Source organism: Orcinus orca, chromosome 2 (assembly GCF_937001465.1).
Source record: "Orcinus orca chromosome 2, mOrcOrc1.1, whole genome shotgun sequence".
Taxonomy (NCBI): Eukaryota; Metazoa; Chordata; class Mammalia; order Artiodactyla; family Delphinidae; genus Orcinus; species Orcinus orca.
In genome coordinates, this window is record NC_064560.1 from 127,651,546 (window position 1) to 127,676,708 (window position 25,163).

At 49.4% G+C, this 25,163-nt stretch overlaps 1 protein-coding gene across 1 annotated transcript in view; it reads left to right on the forward strand.

The window, feature by feature from the left end:
• Positions 1-25,163, forward strand: part of DHRS2 (dehydrogenase/reductase 2) — a 164,271-nt gene that overhangs the window by 6,740 nt on the left and 132,368 nt on the right. Inside the window, 2 exon segments of the mRNA XM_049705855.1 lie at positions 730-783; positions 785-832. Of these exon segments, the coding sequence (XP_049561812.1) occupies positions 730-783; positions 785-832 (102 nt within the window).

Sequence of the window (25,163 nt, forward strand, 5' to 3'; positions counted from 1 at the left end):
AGTCTAACCGGGCGGACCTCACTGCTCACACCGGCTCTCTGGAAAGGGGTCTGTTCATGGGAGGACCTCACTCCTACCCGTCCTGGGAGATCTGTGGTTGAGGAGGGATCTAAAGGGATTTCTCCATCCCCAGTCCCCAGAGGGGTTTCCTCCCCTGAGGCCCTCAGCCCCGGAGAGCCTACCCCTGGGCCTGTCCAGGGCACTTACCTTCACTGAGAGTTTTGTTCTCACAGGAGCCTTGTGAACATTCCTGCTGGAGACGGTATATAATTAGCAAGCTTTTAAAATAAATTTATTTATTTTATTTATTTATTTTTGGCTGTGTTGGGTCTTCATTGCGGCATGCGGGCTTGCTCTAGCTGCAGCGAGCGGGGGCCACTCTTTGTTGCGCTGCACAGGCTTCTTGTTGCAGAGCATGGGCTCTAGGCATGCGGGCTTCAGTAGTTGTGGTGCGCGGGTTCAGTAGTTGTGGCATGTGGGCTCTAGTAGGATGCAGGCTCAGTAGTTGTGGTGCATGGGCTTAGTTGCTCCGTGGCATGTGGGATCTTCCTGCACCAGGGCTCAAACCCGTGTCCCCTGCATTGGTAGATGGATTCTTAACCACTGAGCCACCAGGGAAGCCCCTTATTAGCAAGTTTTGCCTCAATGTCCCATGCACAGGGTTGCTCAGGGAGGACGAGGCCTCCTCAGGCCATCTCCAGGCTCACCCAGCCCTTCATGTCCCCCCAGGTCCTGGAGCACTGTGGGGACGTTGACTCCCTGGTGTGCAGCTCAGCGGTCAGCCCCCCCGGTGGGGAGCACCCTGGGCGCCAGTGAGCAGGTGGGGGACAAGGTGAGAGGCTGCCCCTGGGAGTTGGCTGAGGGGTCTGAAGTGCTCCCTCACCAAGACCCTCCTCTCCCCTCCTGACGTTACTGTAAAAGCAGGCGCTGACCACGTGCCCCCTGGAATGTGCTGTGATGCTCCTTTCTGGCCTGTGTGCTTTTAAAGCTGGCTCCTACACTCTTTCTGCTCTCTTTTCTCTTCCCGTCCCTTTCGCATGTATTCATTCGGCAAATATTTATCGAGGACTTGCTATGTGCCAGGCCCTGTTCCAAGCTCTGGGGGGTAGAGCTGTGTGATTACGTTTCTGCTTGTGGTAAGAGTCAAGTATAGTAAGGTGTCTGCTCTCTGCCAACAGTTCATGTTTTTCACATCCTTTGGTGGGGACGTACATTGGTGGTCGTGCTCCTCTTCGGTGACCGTACCTGCCACTGAGGTTCTCCACCTTTCCTAGACGAGGGCTTCTCACTGTCCCTCAGATGAATCTGCTGCACCTGTCAAACCTGGACCCTCCCACCACCTTTCCATGGGCTTGGATGTTACAACCCACTGCAGTCCACTTAGCCATCCTGCCACCTGGTCCACCAGGATCTGGGACAGACCTCGTAAAATGCCTTGAGGTTCATCTCTGGCTTTGTTATTCTCCTACGACTTCGGTTCTGTTCACTCCTGTGTTTTTTCCCTTAGCCCCTCTGACAGACCACATGGACTGTGATGGGGTCATGTTCTTCCTGTCATTGTTAGCATCCCCCGCTGCCCCAAGCACAGGCCAAAGCTATTCTTCTGCCTCCCCAGCTCTCTGGGTTCTGCTGACATCCTTCTTGGGCTGGTCCCTCCTGTGTATCTGCCCTTGGCCGGATGCCCTTCCCTCCACCCTCAGAAATGGCCTGAAATCCTAGCTCCCTGTGGCCTCCCCAGGCTCTTCAGCTTCCTTAATGTCTCCTAAGCCTCATTTGTGAATCTGTAGCTGGGATTTCATTGCTGACAGTCTCCTAACTCTCCTGAGTCATTTTCCCTTTTAGCGTCTCAGTTCATGGGATCATGACTCTTCTTGGAACTGTTTGAAATCTTCCCTCCTGAAGCTGGGCGCACTAGATGACAGCCTTCTCTGCTGCTCGCCTATTCTCCAAGGGCTTGCTATTCTACAAGCGCTTCTGCACAGCTGGACAGAAATCTTCCCCCCATCACATCTGCCACCACCTCAGAGGGGAAATGCTCACAAAAATGAGTTTCTCTGTTTTCACCCAAATGCGATTTTCAGCAGGTGCCCGGTGAGGAGAATTTCTTCTCGCTCATCTTATCCATGGGCCATTTTGAGCCCTTCCTTCAGGCAGACCCCATTCTCTCCAGCTGGCTGGGAAATTTTGAATCTATCACCCCATCCACCTCTCCTCCATCCCGTCCCCAAGGACTCTCCAGACTCTCTGCACCCTCCTCAGACTCACAGAGCTCCGCAGAGATGCACAGGGCAAGGTATGCAGAAAGGACGCAGTACTTCCATGCCTTCTCCAGGCACTGCTCTCCCCCAGTCTCCATGTGTTCACCAGCCCAGAAGCTCTCTGAACCCTGCCCTTTGGGTTTTGATGAAGGCTTCAGTGCATAGGCATGACTGATTAAATCATTGACCACTGGTAATTTTTTTTTTTTTTTGCGGTACGCGGGCCTCTCACTGTTGTGGCCTCTCCCGTTGCGAAGCACAGGCTCCGGATACGCAGGCTCAGCGGCCATGGCTCACGGGCCTAGCCGCTCTGCGGCATGTGCGATCTTCCCGGACCTGGGCACGAACCCGTGTCCCCTGCATCAGCAGGCGGACTCTCATCCACTGCGCCACCAGGGAAGCCCGACCACTGGTAATCTTTAAAAATTAATTTTTATTGGTGTATAGTTGCTTTACAATGTTGTGTTAGTTACCATTGTCTATTTATTCAACTTTCAATCCCTCTCCCCTCCCCAGAGGTCAGGGGGATGGGGCTGAAAGTTCCAACCCTCTAATCACATAGTTGGTTCCCCTAGCAACCAGCCCCCATCCTTAGGTATTTTCCGAAAGTTACCTATTAACAAACTCAGGTGTAGCTGAAAGGGATTTGTTATGAATATCAAGACACGTTTACCACTTCTATGACTTAGGAAATTCAATGAGGTTTCCCTGGGGTTGGGACTGGTCCAGGCCACACGTTCAGGGCAGGGTGCCACCTGGAGCAGCCTGACTGAGGGCTGTGAAGTGGGGAATCAGAATTTACCAGTGAACCAAGAGCATAAGACTCTGGGGCCGAAGGTTTCAGTCAGTGCAGAGCAGGTTTTACGGGCCTGCAAGAGTTGGGGCCATGGGGGGTGGGCAGTGAGGTGTGCTGAGGAGATGCAGACAGGCAGGGCAGGACAGACTGCTTCAGTGGGAAAGCCAGGCCCAGAGAGGAGACTTGCTGGGGTGTCCCACAACCTTTTAATAGCCAAGGCCATGGGCAGAACCTTGCCATTGGATCTCCAGCTCCAGCCCCAAGACCTTCTCCCACACTCCACAGGGGCTGAGTGCAAAGACAGTGAGGGAAGTTGCTAGGCAGGCCAGGCCAGTGCCCCAGAGGCCTGCAGGGAGACACTGAGGGTGGTGCAGAGGGACCACAGGGGCCCCCAAGGAGAGAGAGGCCGCAGAGAGGGGGCGGGGAACAGCAGGCTGACAGCAGGGTCAGGGCTGCTGACCCCTCACCCTCCTGCAATGAGTAACAGAAGGTGCTGACTTCCTGGGTAGGAGTGGGGAGGGGTGTCACCAAGAAAAAAAAAAGCCCTATTTCTGTACCCTGAGCAGGAGGCAGGGATTTGAGGCCTGGAGAGAAGAGAACTTTGCTTCCAATAAGGCAACGCTCAGAGAGGGGATTTGTGTGTGTGCAGTGCCTGTGTGTGTGTGGCTATGGTGGGGAGACCTCAGGGATGGAAAGGGCTGGGGGAGAGTAAAGGAGAAAGGGTAAAGGTGCAGAGGGGGGGTTTGCACTCGATTTATGGCCCTTGCCCCTTCTTCTGTTGAGAAGCGTCTGGAAAAGCCCACCCTGGGCTCAAGTAGTCCAGAGCCCTGTGGGGTGAGGGTGTGTCCCGAATGGGGGGGAAGGGAGGGGGAGGGGGGAGGGGAGGGGGAGGGGAGGGGAGGGGGAGGGGAGGGGGAGGGGAGGGGAGGGGGAGGGGAGGGGGAGGGGGAGGGGAGGGGGAGAATGAGGAGTGGGGCAAAGAGAAGGGCAGGCCCTCGTGTCCACCACTCACCCTGCCCTCACCTCACAGCCTCACAAGAGGACAGGGGTTCCAAGGAAGGCGGCTGCCCGGGTTGGGTGAGGACACGGACTTGACTTTTTGGGTCTCCCCATCCCTTTCCCCCAGAGTCCTCCTCAGGCCAAGTTTCCAGCCAGAGGCTGTGGACTGTGGATAATCAGACACAAGTGCTTCCTTGGAATAAATAACCTCAGTATTTCTTTGGTTCCTGACAGCGCTTGGGGAGGTACTGGGATGCTTTCACCTGGGCTAATAAGTGAAAAACAAAACACCGAGTTTGGCACATGAGAGAGTTCCTGCTGTTTTGCAGGTATTTGTGTGCTGGAAGGCCCCGGGGTGCGGGGCACAGGGGCTAATTCGCTTGTAGCTCCCACAGGAATGGGAGGGGTTCCTCAGGATGGGTCAGGCTCTGGCGCTGGGCGCTTGGCATATCCAACTCTACCTGGGAACATTTTATCTGTATTTATACATTTCAAGTTAACCTCTTCATCTCTGATCTCTTAAGAAAGATCTGGAAAGAACTATTAGGGCAAGGGGGAATTCTAGGGCATCCTGGGATGGCCACAGGTGAGGATTATGATAAACGGGGGTGACGGCATTCCAGCCTGAGGGTTCTCTGTCTTGTGACCCTTGAGGGTACCCAGTCTTGTTTGGATGTTGGGCCGCCTGGGAATAAAAAGTGGCACCAGAGCCAGACCCTGGCTGTTTTTCTCTTGTTTTTATCCCAGACCACTGTGGTGGTGGGGCCCTTGTCCCACCACAATGCAGCCCTCACCCCTGTGCTGACATCCCTGGCTGCCTCTGCCCGGGTCGCTCTTGTGGGGCTGGGCTCACGGGCAGGAGGGCAGCTGGAGGGGCAGTGTCCGGGCAGAGGCTCCTGGTGCTGCACTGGAGCAGAAGGGGTGGTCCCTGGCTGGCCTGAGGCGGTGTCCCTGGGCTGAAGAGTCAAACACATGAGTTTTCATGGAGGCTGGGTTCTGTGGGGTGAGGTGAGGGCAAAAATAGATGAATGCCTGAGGCTATGCTTGGTCAATGCTGAGTTCACCAGCGAAGATCCTCGGTCAGATTTTACCAAGAAGTTGAAGAATCCTTTCATCTAAAGCGAATGGTCCTTTTGGCCAAGTAAGCAGCGGGGCAAACGTTAGTTGATTAACAGAATAAATGAAAGATTGAGAATAGGATGGGAATGGAGGACAGAAGTGATCAGGGGAAAGGTTCAGAGCTGAGGCTACAGGCCACAGCGTACCCTGGGGCTTCCTTACATGTGGGGATGGGACACCGTGTGGAGGCAGTAGAGGGACTGAAGGAGCCATGCTGGACTGGGCTGTTGTGTGTGCCCTGGGTGCCTGGACTCAAGTTTAGAGTTACCGTTGCCTTAGACATTGAAGGCCAAAAGATGCTGTCCCCTCTGCAGGATGGGTCCCTGTGAATCCCAGTGGGTAAAATGTCTCCCTTTGCTGATCATTTTATCATAAATCTTTGATGTTTTCCAATTGCAACCTGCTCCAGAGAGGTTAATTTGTCTACATACGTGCAGCTTGTAAAAGGCAAGCCTGAGATTTGAATCCCCGTCTGTCTCTCAACCACCCTCCATGACAAAGTGATGGCCAGGCTCTGTCAGCCCACTTCTCTCTGCAGGTCTGTCTTAGTTTGGTTTCTCTTGAAAGCAGAGACAAGGGCTTTTGGACAGGAGATGGGAGGAAGCAGGAGTGAGGGAGGGAGTGATGAGTGATCAGGGAAGCGAGGAAAGCCCATAAAAAGACTTCCCTGGTGGCGCAGTGGATAAGACTCCATGCTCCCAATGCAGGGGGCCCAGGTTCGATCCCTGGTCAGGGAACTAGATCCCACATGCATGCCACAACTAAGAGTTCACATGCCACAACTAAGGAGCCCACATGCTGCAACTAAGGAGCCCGTGTGCTGCAACTAAGGAGCCCACCTGCTGCAGCTAAGACCAAAAACAAAAAAGCCCGTACAGGGGTGTGCAGGGAGGGTGGTACTGCTTGCCACAGACTCTGTTCCCCACCTTCCAACAGCCCAAGGAGAATATGGAATGCCTCTCAGATGGGAAGTGTCCACCCTAAGGCTGGTAGCAGAGCGTTTAATAGAGTGCTTCATCTCCCATCCATTGAGAGCGGCCCCTGGGTTTATCAACACCCCCATACTTCCAGTCAAAGAGAAAGATGCTTTCTGCAGTGTAGCAAGGCTCACAGGTACAATCCACCCGTCCACGTCAGAAATCAGGCTGAAGGCGGGAGGGGTGAGTCAGGGCGCCTAAAGTGTCCACCACAGGTTTCCAGGAAGTAACCGTCCAGGGTCTCAGATATGTTTCAAGGACAAAACACTCAACCATTGCTCCAGTGAGGCCCCAGGAAGAAACACAATCTCTCCTCTTCCGCAAATAACAATTAGTCCACTTCCCCCAAGTGATAGCCTTCAGATATTTTCACTGGAGGCTTTCAAGCCGCCAGATCACGGATCTATGGTTAATAGTTTGAGCAGTCCACGTGGCTGTCCCGTGGGGTTCCCAGAAGAAAGCAGAGGATTGAAATGAGGAGAAGGCAGGAAAGGAAGATCTGAGAGGAAACTCAGAATAAACTCATTACACACTAATAGAGCTGGGCTGGGGTCTTTCAACAAGCGAATGCTCTACTTGTCAAAAAATAGAATCATTTAGGGCTTCCCTGGTGGCGCAGTGGTTGAGAGTCAGCCTGCCGATGCAGGGGACACGGGTTCGTGCCCCGGTCCAGGAAGATCCCACATGCCGCAGAGCGGCTGGGCCCGTGAGCCATGGCCGCTGAGCCTGCACGTCTGGAGCCTGTGCTCTGCAACGGGAGAGGCCACAACAGTGAGAGGCCTGTGTGCCGCAAAAAGAAATAAAAAAAAGAATCATTTAAATACAACACTTAATATGGTGAAATTTACATATTAACAACTCCCTTTGCTTTTCCCTGAGTAAAAATCAGGACAGTTTAGAATGTGAGGACCTGGGAGGGGAGGAAGACAGGGCACCTTTTGTCCCATTTTGACCCAGCTTCTGGAGACAACTGACAAAAGACACTGGTGGTGAGACTGGGGCCTTGGTGACCTGATACACCTCAGGTGTGGGACTGAGATGTGGAGCCTTGGGCTTTAACCACTGGATATCTCAACAGTAATCTTGACCAGAGCACTGGGCATTTTGGGTCTTGAGTGTCCTGGGTTAGATTTTATCATCTAAAGCAAATGGTCCCCGTGGCCAAACAGCTTATGGAGAGCATAGTTGGCTCACATTGGGAGAGTTCCTTTTAACAGGCACCAGGAAGGAGTATGAGATGCCAAGCAAAAGAAACCATCATCCCTATCACCCAACTTCACAACAGACCCCAACAGCCCATATCAGATTGAGTCGTCTCAGAATCCTCCTCTCACTCCTTTCTTCCCCGTACTCCTAAAGTGCACCAGCTAACTCCATGGCAAACATTTCAGGGAGACTCAGTGCCCCTCTTGCCTTCACTTGTTGGGGGTTAAGAACTGAAATGTTTCCCAAAGACTGGAGTGGACCAGTAGAGATCTCTTTCGTTATCAAAGGCTCTGTAATAACACACAGGTGTGTGGGAGGAGGGGAGACATTGTTTTCAGCTGTATCAGCTCACACCTTAGTAGGGAGGCCGATGGTCCTGTCAGAGGGGGAGAGAGGGTGGCAGGGAGAGGTCCCAGGAGGAGTGGGGTGGGCAGGGACGCTGGCTGTGGAGCACGAGAAGGGCAGGTGTTCTGTCTCTCAACCACGCTATCCTGACTTGCAGTTTTTGCTGGTGCAGCCAGGAATCTGGAGTTGGAATTCTCTGTGGCTGGCGCACCGCTGTTAGAGAGCCGGGCTCCCCAGGCCAGTGGAATGGCTGAGGAACTGCGTCTTCAGGAGGGGAATGTCTCCTGACCCCCTTAGAGGAGCTTATTTCCCAGGAGTGTTCCTGTGAGTAAATTTCCAAGGCCAGCATCCTTTCTCCACAGATTCTTTTTATTGCCATGGAGACAGTCTGCGGCTCTGTCCAATGAAGAGTCTGAACAGCAGGCACCATGACAACCTGTGGGGGTTGGAAGGACAGCTCCAAAGCACCTCACAGACCACAGCAAGGACGGAGGCCTGGGGACAGTATGATTGTCACGAGTGTGGCTGAAGAAAGGGGACAGCTTGACTGTTCGCTGCCTTCTCTCTGTGAGCAGTGAGCGAGGGACGGGTGTGACAGGTGGGTCTAGGGCTGGCGGTGTTGAGGTTTGGGGCTGCCGAAGCCCCATTCTTTTCAGCTTCATTCTTCTTCTGACTCTGTATTTTGCTTACCCCCAGCCAGGCCAGCTGATATGTGCCTGGAGCCGTGACAAAGCCAGAGCAGGGCAGATCTGTCCAGCCCTGGGTGGGGTGAGGGGGCGGAGAGGAGGAAGCAGCACATTCCTAGGAAATGACCCACAACTAAATAAGTGCTCTTCTGTAGAAATCACCCCACCCCTCCCAGGATTGTGGAGACAAACAACTTGCTGCCAACTTGAAGTGAAGCTTCCTAATTCCCATGTTGGGGTATCCTGGCTTTGCCGATGGCAAGGTGTTGGCAGTATGAGGCCAGAGGCCTGTGCACGCTCTCTGCTTGTCCCCAGCATTTCCCCAACTCCTGCTGGAGTCTGCCAGACACAGGTGGGTCCCGTGACCTCTGTGTTCAGCCCATAGCTGGTTACTTTGCAGAGCTGGGTCAGGAGCCTTGCCCACCTCCTTCCTTCCTCCCAGGCGCTCTCTCTAATCTATCCATCCCCTGGCCCTGGGCTTCCTCACTCCCAGGCCAGTGCTCTTACCTCACTATTCCGTGGTTGGGTTATTCAAAGAATCAGCCTGTGTCTCTACTGCAGGCCTCACCCTGAAGGGCTAGAGAGGAGCAGAGTGGTACTGAGATCTTTCTGTTCCTGGAGTGTCTTAGGAAAGTCACAGACATGACCTAAGGTCTGCTCATCCTGCTGGTGGCTATCCTGGTGAAGGCCACATCTTAGGAGACAGAAGGTGGTCTGTGAGAGCAACCCTCAGGACTAAACTCATAACCAAATTTTTATAATAGATGCAAGACATGACTCCAGTTCTGGAGGGTCAAACTCTGTGTGACTCAGTTTTCTCATGTGTAAAATAGAATTAAATGAATTAACAGCTGGGCCTGGTTTATGGTAGGTTTTAGCTGTTATTATGATGTTTTATTACCAAGTCCTCATACAGAGCTTGGGAACACGACTTATTGTTCAGTTATTCTCTGCAGATGCTCCTATGCCTGCCCAGCAGGGGGTTTGCTTATTTCCATCAACTCCAGGCCTGGGGAGCAGCCTCTGCCCTGCTCTTCCACCGTGTACACCTATTATGTGGAGATTGGTAATCCCAGCCCAGAGCTATTCATCTTCATCTCCCAGGGATCCCCTGCTGGTGTGGTTTGCACTTCAACCCACCTAGATAAGAGAGCATCTCACGAAGACAATCCTTACAGGTGACGGGGATTACAATTCTTTCTTGTGGCATCCTCCATCTTTTTTTTTTTAATATATATTTTATTTTATTTATTTGGCTGCATTGGGTCTTCGTTGCTGCGTGCAGGCTTTCTCTAGTTGCGGTGAACGGGGGCTACTCTTCTTTGCGGTGAGCGGGCTTCTCATTGCAGTGGCTTCTCTTGTTGTGGAGCACGGGCTCTAGGCGCACGGGCTTCAGTAGTTGTGGCATGTGGGCTCAGTAGTTGTGGCTCGCGGGCTCTAGAGCGCAGGCTCAGTAGTCGTGGCACATGGGCTTAGTTGCTTTGTGGCATGTGGGATCTTCCCGGACCAGGGCTCAAACCCGTGTCCCCTGCATTGGCAGGCGGATTCTTAACCACTGCACCACCAGGGAAGCCCCGCATCCTCCATCTTCTATCCTACAAGCACAGATCACAAGACTCCAACTGCCCATCATAAGCCCTTTATGTTCTCATGTAACCTAGGGATGAGTTCTGTGTTCAGTGCTCTGATTTGACAGCTGGTGGCCTTACCTCTTTGCCCAACACCTCACCTAGTGCAAGTACATGCCTCCATTTCCTCCAGCCCTCAGCTGTCCAATTAGCCTTTAACCCTTAGCAGTGGTTCTTCTGAACCAGCCCACAAGGAATGCCTTACACACATCACCCAGAGTCTGTCTTCAGAAGCTCCTCCACCCTGGGTCATCACTCTTTGGTGCATCCTATCACTGTATCCATGTGCCGTCTTCCTCCTCTCCCCATGTCAAAACCTGCTCTTAGGAAGTTTGCAAACTCATTCATTCTGATGGTGAAGTGACTTTTAGAACTCAGTCACTCCAACGTTTAGACGGCTTCCGGGTAGCCATCCTTCATGCTTAATGTGGATTAACTGCATGCTCATATGTTCAACAAACAGAGCCTGATGATATGCTCCAGTGGATGCTGCTGTAATTATCTTTGTCATCGTTGTCACTGATAACCATTTACAAGCACCTACTATGTCCCAGGTAAGATAATTGGCCATAGTAGAGTATAGTGGCCAACATCTGTACTGGATCCCTACCCCATTTGTTACGCCAAATTTTCCAGAAGGACCGAGGATTTACATGTAAAGTAATATAACTTGTGTTGCGGCTTATGGACAAGAACAATTTTATAGCCCCATGTATAATAGTAAAAGGCAGGAAACCACCTAAATGCCCAACAATGATGATTATATAAGTTATAATACATCCACTTATGGACTACTCTGTATCTTGTTTTTTTTACGTCTTTATTGAATTTGTTACAATATTGCTTCTGTTTTATGTTTTGGTTTTTTGGCCGCGAGGCATGTGGGATCTTAGCTCCGCCGACCAGGGATCAAACCTGCACCTCTTGCATCGGAAGGTGAAGTCTTAACCACTGGACCTCCAGGGAAATGTATCTTTAAAATTAAAAAAAACAAAAAACAAACATGGGCATAGGTTTGTAACTACTCCAAGATAAAAACTCCAAGATAAAAGTTAAAAGGGAAAAACGCAAGGTGTGGCACAGTGTATAGAGTGTGCTACTGCGTGTGCAATGAGAGGAGAGCTATAAAAGGGTGTATGCAGAGATTATTTTTAGAAGGAAGAAGGAAGTTGACAAGAGTGGTTGGTTCTGGGAGTGGGATTGTTGATCTAGGTAGGAGGATGGCTTACTTTTTATCCTTTAATGGAGTTTGGATTCTTCTTATTCCTCACCACATGTGGGTATTATTTCTTTATTTAAAAATTTAAGAGATGAGCAAATGTTATGGAATCAGACAGACTTGGACTGAAGTTGAATTTCTATCCATTTCTACCTGTGTGGCCTTGAGTGTGGTACTTACCTTCATCTACTCTCTTTCTCTGTAGAATGGGGAGTAAGAGCACCCACCTCTTGGGCTGTGCTGAGGATTAAGGGGTAGAGAGCCTGCGAAGTTCTCAGCACAGTGCCTGGCACAAAGCGGACCATTCGTTGTTAGGCGCTTTACATAATTGTCTCTAATTACCACTCTGGGTGCAGTACTACTCAACTAAGCTGTGCTCTGTGCGTCAAGCACCCAGCAAAGTCTGGTGATATAAAAGCAGTGGGACAGGGCTTCCCTGGTGGCGCAGTGGTTGGGAGTCCGCCTGCCGATGCAGGGGACATGAGTTCGTGCCCCGGTCCGGGAAGATCCCACATGCCACGGAGTGGCTGGGCCCGTGAGCCATGGCCACTAAGCCTGTGCGTCCGGAGTCTGTGCTCTGCAACGGGAGAGGCCACAACAGGGAGAGGCCCGCGTACCGCAAAAAAAAAAAAAAAACAAAAAACAGTGGGACAATCAGGCAGCAAACAACCAACCATAACAATCCTGGAACAAAGGATCTCAGAGGAAAGCATGTTTAACTCTGCCCGAGGGGTATAGGGTAGGGGTCCAGGAAGGGTTCACTAAAGAAGCGACATTTGCCGTGGGAGTTTTATAGGATGGGAAGGAGCAGCTCCAGCAGAGACAGCACACGAGGAGAGGCACAGGTGTGAGGGCTTGGGGCCCTCTGTCCCTGCCATAGGAGAGCAGAGTGTGAGGGAGAGTGTTGGGGCAGGACCCTCAGATTGTCTGAGGCAGGACCCCAGAGTGCTGGGGACAGAGGTGAAGCACCAGTTCCTCTCAACAGCATGCCTTGGCTCCTCCTTTTCCTCGTGGCCACCTCCTAGAGATCATCGTCTGTTTCCAGTTGCTGCAGTGGAGTCTGGGGCAAGAGCACCGGGGGCCTTTCTGCAAATGTGCTTTGGAGACGTCTCGTCTAGCCACAGCCCTTGGAAGTAGCAGCAACACGTGCTCTTTAGGGCAGGCATGTTTCTATTCCACATGCTCCTAATACTGCAGTCTGTTACCTCTAGACACTTTCCTTCTCTGAAATATTCACACCGAGGACTTGTATGGATGTTCTGTTTTCTCTATCAATTATATATCTGCCTATAAAATATAGACATGTTTCTCCCTTTCTGGATAACCAGGGAAGGATCAATGCAGGGAACTGTGATTGAACCAGATGCTCTGGAAGGAGGAAGAGCTGCAACAGCTGATGGGCTCTGGTGGTCACCCTACAGTCAGAAAAGAGAGAGCCCACCCTGATTGTCAGATGATGGTTTAGCCACGCCTGGGGAAGAGCTGAGTGTGCAGCCTCCCTCCCTGTCTCCCGGGTAACGAAGCCTCTGGATGACCCTGCCAACAATAATGAGATGAAAATGAAGAGCCCTGCAGTATAATGAGCGCGATAAAAATAGAGACTTGCTGAGTAAAGGGCCGCAGCGGTGGAGAAGCGGGAGGAGGAGACAAGCCTGGAGCAGGTGGACCGGGCCCCCCAGCCAGACTCCCTGCTCTGTCACTATGACTCTAACGGGCCAAGGCTGGTTAGGGCTCTGTAGGTGAGGTGGTAAGGATGTCAGAGAGGGATTAAAGAGTGGGCCTGAGCGAGCATCCCGAGCAGACTCTATCCTGGTCACTGTGACTCTGAGCTCCACAGGGGATGGTCAAGGTGTGGCCAACATGCACGCTGATGGGGGCTGTGAGATTCCTGCCCTTAGCTTGAGCCCCTCGCCTGCCAATGAGCATCAATCAGAAAATGCTCTGAGTAAATGTACCAATTTTTTTCAAAACATTGTACCCCTTGTCTGTAGTGTATAGTGTAAGAAGCCTGCTAATTATGCTTGCCTTCCCTCCTCCCTCCCTCCCTCCTTCCTTCCCCCTCCCTCCCTCCTTCCATCCCCCTCCTTCCCTCCCTCCTTCCCCCTCCTTCCCTCCCTCCTTCCCCTCTCCCTCCCTCCCTCCTTCCCCCCTCCCTCCCTTCCTCCCTCCCTCCTCCCTCCCTTCCCCCCTTTCCTTCCTTCCTTCTTCAGTTGGCAGCTTGGAGTATCTGCCAGGAGAGGCAGCTGCTCCTACAGAAGGAGGGCTCTGCGCACTGCAGGGACAGCTGCATGTGATGCCTTCTGTCACCTTGTCCCTCTGCAGTCTTTATTTTTTAAATTATTTTGTAAAAGAAAAATTAAAATTTATTGATTTTGCGGTACGCGGGCCTCTCACTGCTGTGGCCTCTCCCGTTGCGGAGCACAGGCTCCGGACGCGCAGGCTCAGCGGCCATGGCTCACGGGCCCAGCCGCTCCGCGGCATGTGGGATCCTCCCGGACCGGGGCACGAACCCGCGTCCCCTGCATCGGCAGGCAGACTCTCAACCACTGCGCCACCAGGGAAGCCCCAAAATTTATTTTTGATATTCAGCCACAAGAAAGATATCCTCCCGTATGTGACAACATGGATGGGCCTTGAATACATTATGCTAAGTGAGATAAGTCAGGCAGAGACAAGTACTGGTGGCATCACTTATATGTGAAATCTAGAAAAGTGAAACCTGTAAAAAACAGAGAGTAAAGTGATGGTGACCGGGGATGGGGGTGCTGATAGGAGTGATGGTGTTTAAGGGTACAAACTTGAAACAAGTAGAAAATAAGCTGTAGAGAGCTAATGCACAGTATAATGAATACAGACAACAATATTGTAATATAATTGTATAATGTGATACATAGTGCTACATCGGCAATCATATTACCATACATAAATGTATGAAAGTAACGCACTGTACGCCTTATACTTACAATGTTACATGTCATGGGCTTCCCTGGTGGCGCAGTGGTTGAGAGTCCGCCTGCTGATACAGGGGACACGGGTTCGTGCCCCGGTCCGGGAAGATCCCACATGCCACGGAGTGGCTGGACCCGTGAGCCATGGCCGCAGAGGCTGCGCGTCTGGAGCCTGTGCTCCGCAACGGGAGAGGCCACAACAGTGAGAGCCCCGCATACCGCAAAAAAACAAAACAAAACAAAACAAAAACCAAACAATGTTACACGTCACATTCATTCAATTAAAATATTCACAAAACTTATTTTGTAAGTAATACATGCATATAGTACAAAATTCAAAAGGAACAAAAGGGCTTCCCTGGTGGCGCAGTTGTTGGGAGTCCGCCTGCCGATGAAGGGGACACGGGTTCGTGCCCCGGTCCGGGAAGATCCCACATGCCGCGGAGCGGCTGGGCCCGCTGAGCCTGCGCGTCCGGAGCCTGTGCTCCGCAACGGGAGAGGCCACAACAGTGAGAAGCCCGCGTACCGCAAAAAAAAAAAAAAAAAAAAAAAAAAAAAGGAACAAAAATTATACAGTGAAAGTGAATATCCCCTTCTTCTGCTCCCCAAGCCACCACTTCCTAGAGGCACCACTGTTAGCAGTTTCTGTGCAGGTTTCTGGAGATGTTCTAAGCATATATAAGCGCATGTCCCCCCGTGCCCCCCACCAACATGCATTTTTTTTTTTTACATAAGTGCCTAAAACTGTATCAGTCAGAACCCTGACAGAAAACAGGTGGCACAAATAACGAGTCATTTGAGTTGACTTTAATGAATGGACTGCTTACGAAAGTGTGGGCAGGACATAGGAGAAGCCCAGGGAGAATGCAGTAACCAGCCAGGGCCAGCAACAGTTGAGTGAGATGGCGCAGTGACCCAGTATGAGCAACACAGCCAGCTGGGGTATCCCAGGGAAGAGGCAGGGGCTAAATACCCATTCCATGCTCTCTTCCCTCCCTGCGTCCCAAAGGCTGAACCCAACCTGAGCCAGAGAACAAGAGAGTCTGTACTCTCAGGAAGAGAGTGAGGCCAGAAGGGGAGGATGGGTAAGGAGGACAAGCTATGGTATGACACCAGCACGTGCACTCAGCCCCTCCACCTGCACTTAAGAGTCTATCTGTACATCTAGCTTCATTCCTTCTGGTTGCCTAGAGCATTCTACAGTATTCCTGCTCTGGAACACTATACCATATATGTATACTATATACAATTATATATACCATATATAATATATAATAATATATACCATGTAAATATAAGTATATATGGTATATGGGAAGTCCCTGGTGGTCCAGTGGTTAGGACTTGGTGTTTTCACTGCTGGGGCCTGGGTTCAATTCCTGGTTGGGGAACTAGGATCCCGCAAGCTGCATGGTGAAGCCAAAATATATATAGATGTTGTAAATATAGGTATATGTAAATTATACATATATGTGTATATATATGTGTATATATATGTGTATGTATATATATATATATATATATATATATACACATATATATAAAATCCCTCACTGATGGACTTGAAAATTGTTTCCAATCTTCTGCAGACAATGCTGCAAGGCATATCCTTTTACTCGGTCATTTCACATGGCATGGATATGTACAGAATAAATCCTAGAGAAGAGATTGTTGGATCAAAGAGCATATGCTTTTGATAGACACTGCCACGTCACCCTGCATAGCCTTTGTACCAATTTACACACATATCAGCAATGTGTGTGACTCCTGTGCAGTGTCTGAACACCTGGGTTACAAAGATGTGAATAAAGTTATTACAGCATCTTTCTGGCAGTGTCTGTACCTTCACAAAATGCAAACTTCTCTCTTTTTTAGGAAATTATGAAAATACACATTTCCCCTTGTTTTCTGTCATCTCTTTCAGATTTATTCAGCAGGGATAAAATTCCTCCACTCCTGAATGGAATTCTGCTCCTTCTTTGGGAAGTCTTGGGTCACTTTAAGTCACAAATAACAGCTTCAATTTAGAAGTTAAAAGTTTCCTGTTTATCTTTCTGTACATGAACAAACCAACTATATATATATATATATATATATATATACACACATACATATATATGTAAGACACTTCGGAGACAGTTAAGGAAACTATATATGTGTCAGGCACCAGGAGACTCCAGAGAATCACCATTAACCCCACTAGGTGTGACAGTATTGCTGCGGCTGCAAGAAAGCGCCCCTGTTCTCTGCAGAAGCAGTCTCAAGTATCTAGAAATATGGAATCCCTGATGTCTGCAAGCTACCCCAAAACACCTTAGAAAAAAAGATGAAGCAAATATACAAACACTAACAATCATTAAATCTAGATGATGGGTCTTCTTACATGCTGAAACACCCTCATAATAAAAAAACTTAAATGTCCAACCAAGATGATAATCGACACTTCACACTGCATTCTTAGGTAAGACTTCTTCTCCGCCTTCCCATCTTCCCCTCCTCCTACTCTCCCACATCCTCTGGCTGCTGCCCCCATCCCACCCCATCTGGATCCGGTGGTCACCAATACACCAACAGTTGGAACCTCTTCACTCTCCACGTGGTATTCTTGGGAAGATCTTAAAATGGTTCCAGCCTGGCTTCCCCTCTGCTGAGTGGCAAACATTTATTGTATGGAAAACCCTCAACCCTCTAACAAACCCTGGCAATGCAGGTCCCCTGTCCTGTGGCCACAGGCAGCTTCAGCTTTCTAAGGCCTGAGTTAGCAGGAGTCTCGGATCCCCTCCAACTGCAGATAACACACACCAGGCTCTCCAGTGGGCCCTGGAAGCCATCTCTCAATAGGTTTACATTGGAAGGTAGTTTTCTCTCCTTTCCCTGGAGATTGGGGAATGAGAAAGTATCAGCCTTCTCCAAAGAAATCTCTTAAATCCTCCCAATATATCTGTTAGACAATACACTTTCCCCCCACCATGATGTGGAATATATCTTAGCATTATTAAACATTTACTTTCCATTACATACATTTAAAGTTTTGTCCATATTTACATAGTAGGATTTACTACATTAAATTCCATTTGTTTATAACTGTGTTAGAAGAATGTTATTTTATTATCTATTGTTACAGTGGCTTAAACCAGCCAACATTTATTATCTCATACAGTTTCTGAGGGTCAGGAATCTAAGGCTGGCTTAGTTGGTGGCTCAGGATCGCCCATGAGGTTGCAGTAGAGACGTTGGCCAGGTCTGCAGGCATCTGAAGGCTGAACTGGGACTGGTGGGTCCACCTCCAGAGGGCTCACTTACGTGGCTGAGCCTCAGTTTCCCGCCAAGCAGCCTCCTCCATAGGGCTACTCAAGACAGACAACTGCCTTTCCCTTGAGTGAGTGATCTGAGGGAGCGAGGGAGAAGCCATGATCTTGGTCTTTTATGGCCAAGCCTTGGAAGTGGCATGCCATGGCTCCTGCCATATTGAAACTGCAGAAATGTGTCTCTGGGGGCTCCAAGGAGCTCCAGTTCTTTATGTCTCAGCACAGAAAGAATTCAGAGAGAGGCAAAGTGATAGATAAGAAATGCTTTATTAGAATAGGACGCTTGTGAGGCTTACAAGCAGACAGGTGAGCATTGCGCCGCTCTGAGTACTTAGTGGGTTACATTTTTATAATCAAAGGAAAAGTAGGGAGAGGGAAAAGACCACCTTCTTCCTCATTCTTTAAGAAAACTTTTTTTAAAATATCTTTATTGGAGTACAATTGCTTTATTTATTTATTTTTATTTTTGCCTGCGTTGGGTCTTCGTTGCTGCGCATGGGCTTTCTCTAGCTGTGGAGAGTGGGAGCTACTCTTCACTGTGGTGTGCGGGCTTCTCATTGCGGTGGCTTCTCTTGTTGTGGAGCATGGGCTCTAGAGCGTGGGCTCAGTAGTTGTGGCACACGGGCTTTGTTTCTCTGTGGCCTGTGGGATCTTCCCAGACCAGGTATTGAACCTGTGTCCCCTCCATTGGCAGGCAGATTCTTTCTCACTGTGCCACCAGGGAAGTCCCCTTCTTCCTCATTCTTGAGTAGACGTCACACTTCTATCATCAGCTCCTCCTCCACATTGGGTGGGGGAGTTTTCTTGCTCCTACATGGTCAAACTGGGACTGTCATGGTGCAATGGAAATGAGCAAAAAAGTGGTAACATATATTAAAATATGGTAAATCATCTCAGGTTTCAGTATAATGTCACCTTTTCGTTATATTTTTGTTTTACTGTGCGCAGAGGAGCATGTCCTAGGAATCACTAACTTACTGACTTCACTGGGCAGGATGTGGTTCTCAGTCGCAATTCTTTTATTGTTTTGGGGCATGTATTCATGTTTCTGTTGCATGGTTTTGTTGATAAGCAAGACAGCTTGGTTTTGTGGTTAAGCAAACCTGCTTTCTTGAGTGATCGTTAACTTACAGGGGTCTCCCAGCTTTTTTTCTCTACTTACAATCCCTAGTGGGATTAACTATTTAATCACCTACTTTTTGTCCCTTTACTCTGTCCCTATCAATATGCTATTGGTCACAGAGTTCAACCATGGCACATGTGGAAGGGGACAAGGGTGTGATACCAAGAGGCAAGGTCATTGGGACCATCTTGGAGGTTGCCCACCACACCTATTGATGTCATCCTGCATGTGTCTTAGCTGTCAGTGTAAGTTGTGTCTTGTGGACTCACGGCGTGCAGAGTTGTATTCTGTGGAGGAGAATCCCTCCAAGGTTTTGAGTGTGTCACTTGGTCACTGGGTATCAGTACTGAGTGGAGTCTGTGTCTCCCAGAGGTCACAGTGATAATAGCACAGGCATTCTCTGCAGTGAGTCTGGGCCAGAGGATAAATCTTCCAGACAGACCCTGCTCTGTGTTCTTAATTTCCCCCCATAGTGTCCAGTGCTCTTTCGTGCCCTTACCATCGAATCTCTTATAAACAGAAGGTCCTGGGTGGCCTGGCATGTCCAGACATGACTGAATCCTAGCAGGGATCAGGCTCAGGCAGATACTTCTAACCGTTCCCCACCAACCCCGAGCACACAAATAAGAAGCTCTATCTACAGGGTTCAGGGTGATAAACGGGGACAAGGTAGCAGTGGAGTTGTGCTCAGGTCGGTGCTTAGAGCATCCATCTATCTCCCTGTCACAGGGGGAGTGAATCTTGACGCAGGGCGGCTTCCATGGAGGGGAAGAAAAGACACCAAAAGCAAAGGTACAGAGGATGCACCTTTCCCCCCACAGAGGACCTTTAAGCAATCTGTGAATTTAGTGGTCCTGCCACACCATGGACCTGATTCCCTAGGAGAAGGAAAGGGAGAGAGAAAGGGAAATTTCTTCTTGAATCTGGGGAGACACTGTTTACTTGGCACTTATACTCACTTAAAACTATGTTTGGGTTTGCACGTAGTTTCTTGTAATTTTCACTTGTGTAAATTAGGTTTGCTGGAGGTGAAAAAAAATGAGATTCTGGACCATCAGGGCTGAGAACTAAGTCCTGGCTGAGGTGACCCCTGAGGTATTTAACCCTGGGAGTGGCACTACTATGTTATATCCAGTCTTTTTTTTTTTTTTTTTTTTTTTGCGGTACGCGTGCCTCTCACTGCTGTGGCCTCTGGACGCGCAGGCTCAGCGGCCATGGCTCACGGGCCCAGCCGCTCCACGGCATGTGGGATCCTCCCGGACCAGGGCACGAACCTGTGTCCCCTGCATCGGCAGACGGGCTCTCAACCACTGCGCCACCAGGGAAGCCCTGTATCCAGTCTTTGACTTGGTAATCGGTAATAGCGGTAATAGAGGCTGTTTGCCGAAGGCTTACCATGTCCAGGCACTGTCACCTAATTCAGCCTTCCCCCAAACTCAGAGAGGTGGCATCACTGTCTTTATTCCATGGGTGAAGAAACAGGCGTGGAGAGGATAAACAACTTGCTAAGTTATTCCTAAAACTCGGGAGGAGGGCTACACCCAGACGAGACAAAGCTCACATCCTAACTGCTGTGATAAATTGTCTCCCATGCTGCTGGAGACGGATTTTTACTACTGCTTGTCATTTTCTTTACAGACCATTATCAATTGTCCATCCTCAGCAAAGCTTTTCATGTTGCTACACTCTCTGGTTAGAAAAGAAAGCACAATCTGAACCGACTCACCCACTTTTTGGGTCATTGGCCTTTCCTGCCCTACCCTCCACTAACAGTGGGCTTATCCCTGTTAACCTGTGGCTGCAGGTTCTGGTGATGGTGTGGTTTCCACGCGGGTCATTCCCATGGAGGTCATGGTTGAAGCCAAAAGGATAGATGAGCTTCCTGTTTTCGACCTTTCTGAGGCACTTCATTTAAGGCTTGTCTCTTTAAACAGCATTGAGCTGGATTTAAAAAAAAAGCTGACCTGAGACACCCCATTTTTAAATAGGTGAGTTTAGTTTGATTGCATTTTTTTTTGCCATACCTGATGTATTTAGACGTTTTTTCTTTACCAGCCTTTTCTCCCCTGTTTCTCTTTTTCTTCTCTCCATTCTTGCCTTTTGTTGGATTAATGAAGTTTTCTTGTCTCTTTCACTGATCAGAAGTAGTGACTTCTATTAATACATCCATTTTTGCAGCTAGGTAAAACTTTAAAAACTGTGCATACCTAACTATATTTTTCTATAAAAGTCAAAAGTTAATAAAAATGATGATCCTTCTCCTCCACTAAAGATGTAACATGACTTAATTTCCCTCTGCAATCCTTCCTCTTAAATTCCACCTTATAGTTGTCTAGTATTTAAATTCTTGTATGCTTTTAACCTCTCAATAGTTACGATTTACCATCAGTCAAAGATTAGATTTGCCAATGTGTTTTATTGCACTTTTGGCCCGCTACCGCCTCTTGCATTCTATTCTTCCTTTCTGGTTCATTTTCTTTTTGCTGAGGTGATACTTCTGAAGTTCTTTCTCTCTGATGCCCTGTGATTGCACTCTGATGTCTCCAGCAGAGGTGAGCATTCATCTTTAATTATGTTGCTTGATATTTGGTGTAGTCCTTCAATTCCGGACAGTCTCAGCCATATTTCTCAACAGGACAATGTCATAGAAGTCTATGGAGATGGGGATAACATTGCATATGATGGTCACGGAAGGGTCTCTGTGGAGGGGATGTGGGAGCCAAGATGTAAATGGCTAGGAAGAGCCCTCCTGGTGACAGTAGTATTCCAGGTGGAATGAAGGGATAATGCAAGCACTAGGTGGGATTCAGGAATCCGAGGAAGGCCCATGAGACAGGGACGGAGTGAGTGTGGGTGGGTGGCTGGAGATTAGATTAGATTAGATTAGATCAGAGAGGGAGGTAGGAGCCAGCTGGGTAAGGGTTCCTGGGCTCTTCAGAGGGGCCTGAGTTGACAGATGAAAGAGTTCCATGTGAGCTTTTGTGGCAGAGACACCCAGTTGTTCACCAAATCCACTGATTCTTTCTTTCTTAGGCTCCCAGCAATATATCTGCCATGCAGTTGGGTGTGGCCATGTGACTGAGTTCTAAATGAAGGAATGGGAGCAGAAGTGACGTCTGCTACTTGAGTCCTGGCCCGTAAAACACTCCAACAAATTCTCCTCCTTGCTCCTTTTCCCTTGTCTGGTTGACTGAGATGGAAACAACCACAACAATGGTGAAACCTCCGTGTTGAAGATGGCAGAGTTGCCATTAGTCTGGGTACCCGAGTGACTTTATGGAACAGAACTCCCACCCCCATTCTCAACCCAGCCTTTCTGACCTGGAACTGCCCTGGAGTGACACATGTGAGAGAAATCAACACCCTGTTCTCCAAACCATGGAAGGCTGGTTATTGCAGTGCAGCACAGCCCAGCTAATGCTGCCGGGAGGACCTCGGCAATGAAACCTGAAGTCCCGTGGGCCACAGGGGAGAGGATGGAAGGTTCAGGGTAATATGAAATTATACAGATTAATAATGTCAGAGATGGAATGGCTTGCTGAGGGACTATGACTCCAAGCTCACCTTTTAACAGATGAAATAGTCATGGCGCAGAGAAATCAGCTGCTCTTCCCAAAGACACTCAATGGCAAAGGCCAGATTATAGAGCAGAACTCCCGATTCTTAGTCCAGGGTTCTTTCCTCGAGATTGCAAGAAGAGAGGTGGGAGACTCGGAGGAGAGGGGTGAGTGAAATTAGGTTCACTGGCTACCTGAGGGCTCGGCTTTTCACGGGTGCCTTTAGGACACCTCGGCGAGCACTTTAATTAGCTGCCCCTTTAATTCTTTGGACAAGTTTCTTCTCCCTTCCTGCGGCTGAGGACATTCGAATCCTGGCAATGATGCTTTGGGCTCAGTATCAGTTTAGAGTCTCAGCAGGAAATGGGTAATAACTCAAACGGGGTAATTGTAAACAGTTTTTTTTTATTAAACACCCCTCAAAGGTTTAAGGGGTTTAGGAAACCAACTAGGATGGTGCAGGGCCCTTGGGCCTGCAGTGATGCTAAGGGATATATTTGTTGGTGTTATAAAATGTTAACACAAGTCTAGTGCCTTAAAACAACACGCATGTATGGTCTCACATTTTAAGGGGCCAGAATTGTGAAGTGGCTCTCACTGGGCTGAAAGCAGGGTGTGAACAGGGCTGGGAAGCTCTAAGGAAGAATGGTTTCCTTGAGTTTTGCACGTTCTTTGGCTCCCGGCCCCCTTCCATCTTCAAAGCCAGCAATGGCTGGCTTTCCAATGATGTCATTTCCCCACTTCTGACTCTCTGCTTCTCTCCTCCACTTTTTTTTTTTTCATGTTTTCCGTTGCGGAGCACAGGCTCCGGACGCGCAGGCTCAGCGGCCACGGCTCACGGGCCCAGCCGCTCCGCGGCATGTGGGATCTTCCCGGACCGGGGCACGAACCCGCGTCCCCTGCATCGGCAGGCGGAGCCTCAACCGCTGCGCCACCAGGGAGGCTCTCTCCTCCACTTTTAAAGGATCCTTCTGAGGACACTGGGCCAACCTGGATAATCCAGGATCACCTCCTTATTTTAAAGGCAAATGATCAGCAACCTTAGTTCCATCTGCAAGCTTAATCCTCCCCTTACCATATAAACTAATATTCTCACAGGTTCTGGGAATTAGGAGATGGACATCCTTGGGTGCTATTATTCTGCCTATTATAAAGGGGCAAGGGCAGGGAGCAGCTACTGGAACCCAGAGGAGGTAGCTGTATGGAAAGAAAGGGTCACCTAACAGGAATGTGACCTTTCGGAGAATGGGCCCCCCAAGTCAGGAGTGGTAGATATCATCTGGCCACTTTTCTACCTGGCCACAGTGGACCAGGAAGCAAAGGAAGGACTTATTGTGCTGGTTGGGTGATCAATCCTGATTGGCATGAGGAACTAGGGTTACTTCTATGCAAGGGAGCAGCAAAGAGAATTTCCAGAACTCAGGGTGTTGATTTGGGTGTCTCTTAGTACTCCTATCTCCTATAGTAACACAGGAATTACAGCAACTACATAACCATGGGAATAATCATGGGAATCACAGCAACTACAACCCACCAAGGGCAGGAAGAAAAGGAGCCTGAAGGTCTGGGTTACACTACCTGGCAATCAATCTGGACCAGCCTAAATGAGGTCAGGAGATAAGGGATATTTAGAATGGGTGGTGGAGGAGAGAGATGATAATTATCAGTTATGGCCTGGGAACAGGTGCAACAGCAAAAACTCTTGTTTCTGACTCTTGTATCTGAATTCTTCCAGGGGATTGCAACTGGCCACCACCTTAAGGGACTCTGTGACTACTGATTGGACCCCATGCCTCCTGCTTGGGGAAGGAGTGAGAGCATCTTGTACTCACAAGAAATGGAGTCCCTACAATGTACTATGGGAGTCAATACAAGGGGAATGAGTGACTCTGAGTGGTTCAAGGGCTGGATTATATTTTATTCAAATCTATGTTCACCCTCAGATTTCCTCGGTACCGACAGCCTCCTGGCCTCTGCTGACACTACCAGGGGCTGACCATCACTTTCTCTGGGAACAGTAAGTCCTTCACCTTGATTGCCACCAGACAGGCAGGCTGAACATCCACGAACCCAGAGTTTCTGGCTCCTCCCACCACATCCAGACTTGGATGGAACGTCACACTGACTCTCACTGCAGAAAGAGCCACCTGACAACCCCAGGGGGCGTTGGGGAGTTAACTTCCTGTGGACTGAAATTTCACTAATGGAAAGCAAGAGATGAGAGGGAGATTGGCAGATAAATTCCCCTTCCTCCTCCCTCCCATGGCTATCATGTCTCTTTGCAGCCTGTTGGGAGAAGAACCATATGCCAGCCAGACAGGCTTGCTGAGTAACCTTCTGTGATCTTTGATGCTTAGCATAAAGTGTCAGCCAGAAGGACAGCGCACCGTTTCACACCTCCTCACATTTCCTTGCTTTGCTTCTCCTTTTCTCAGCCTTGCTGCTCTCTGTTTGCACTTCCCCAATGTAATGGTTAATTTTATGCTTCAACCTGCCTGGACCATGGTGCCCAGTCATGTGATTAAACATTATTCTGTGAGGAGATAAATTTATATATTTGGGAGGATATTTTGGGAATGAAATAAACATGTAAATCAGTGGACTTTGAGGAAAGCAGACTCTGCCCCATAATGTGGGTGGGCCTCATCCAATCAACTGAAGGTCTGTAGAGAACAAAGGGCTGACCTCTCTTGAGCAGGAGAGGTTTCTGCAGCAGACAGCCTTTGGAGCGAAATGCAGCATCAACCCCACCCTGGGCTTCCAGCCTGCTGGCCCACCCTGCAGACTTTGGACTTGTCAGCCCATCATTGCCATCGCCAATTCCTTAAAATAAATCACTTTTTATGTAAATCCGCATCTTATCAGTTCTGTTTCTCTGGAGAACCTTGACTAATACACCAAATAATGCTTGAACTCTTTCCTCCTTGCTTTAGCCTCTGTTTTAGAGGGAATTAGGTCAAAATAAGGTCCCTGATTTTCATGGACCTGAAGCCT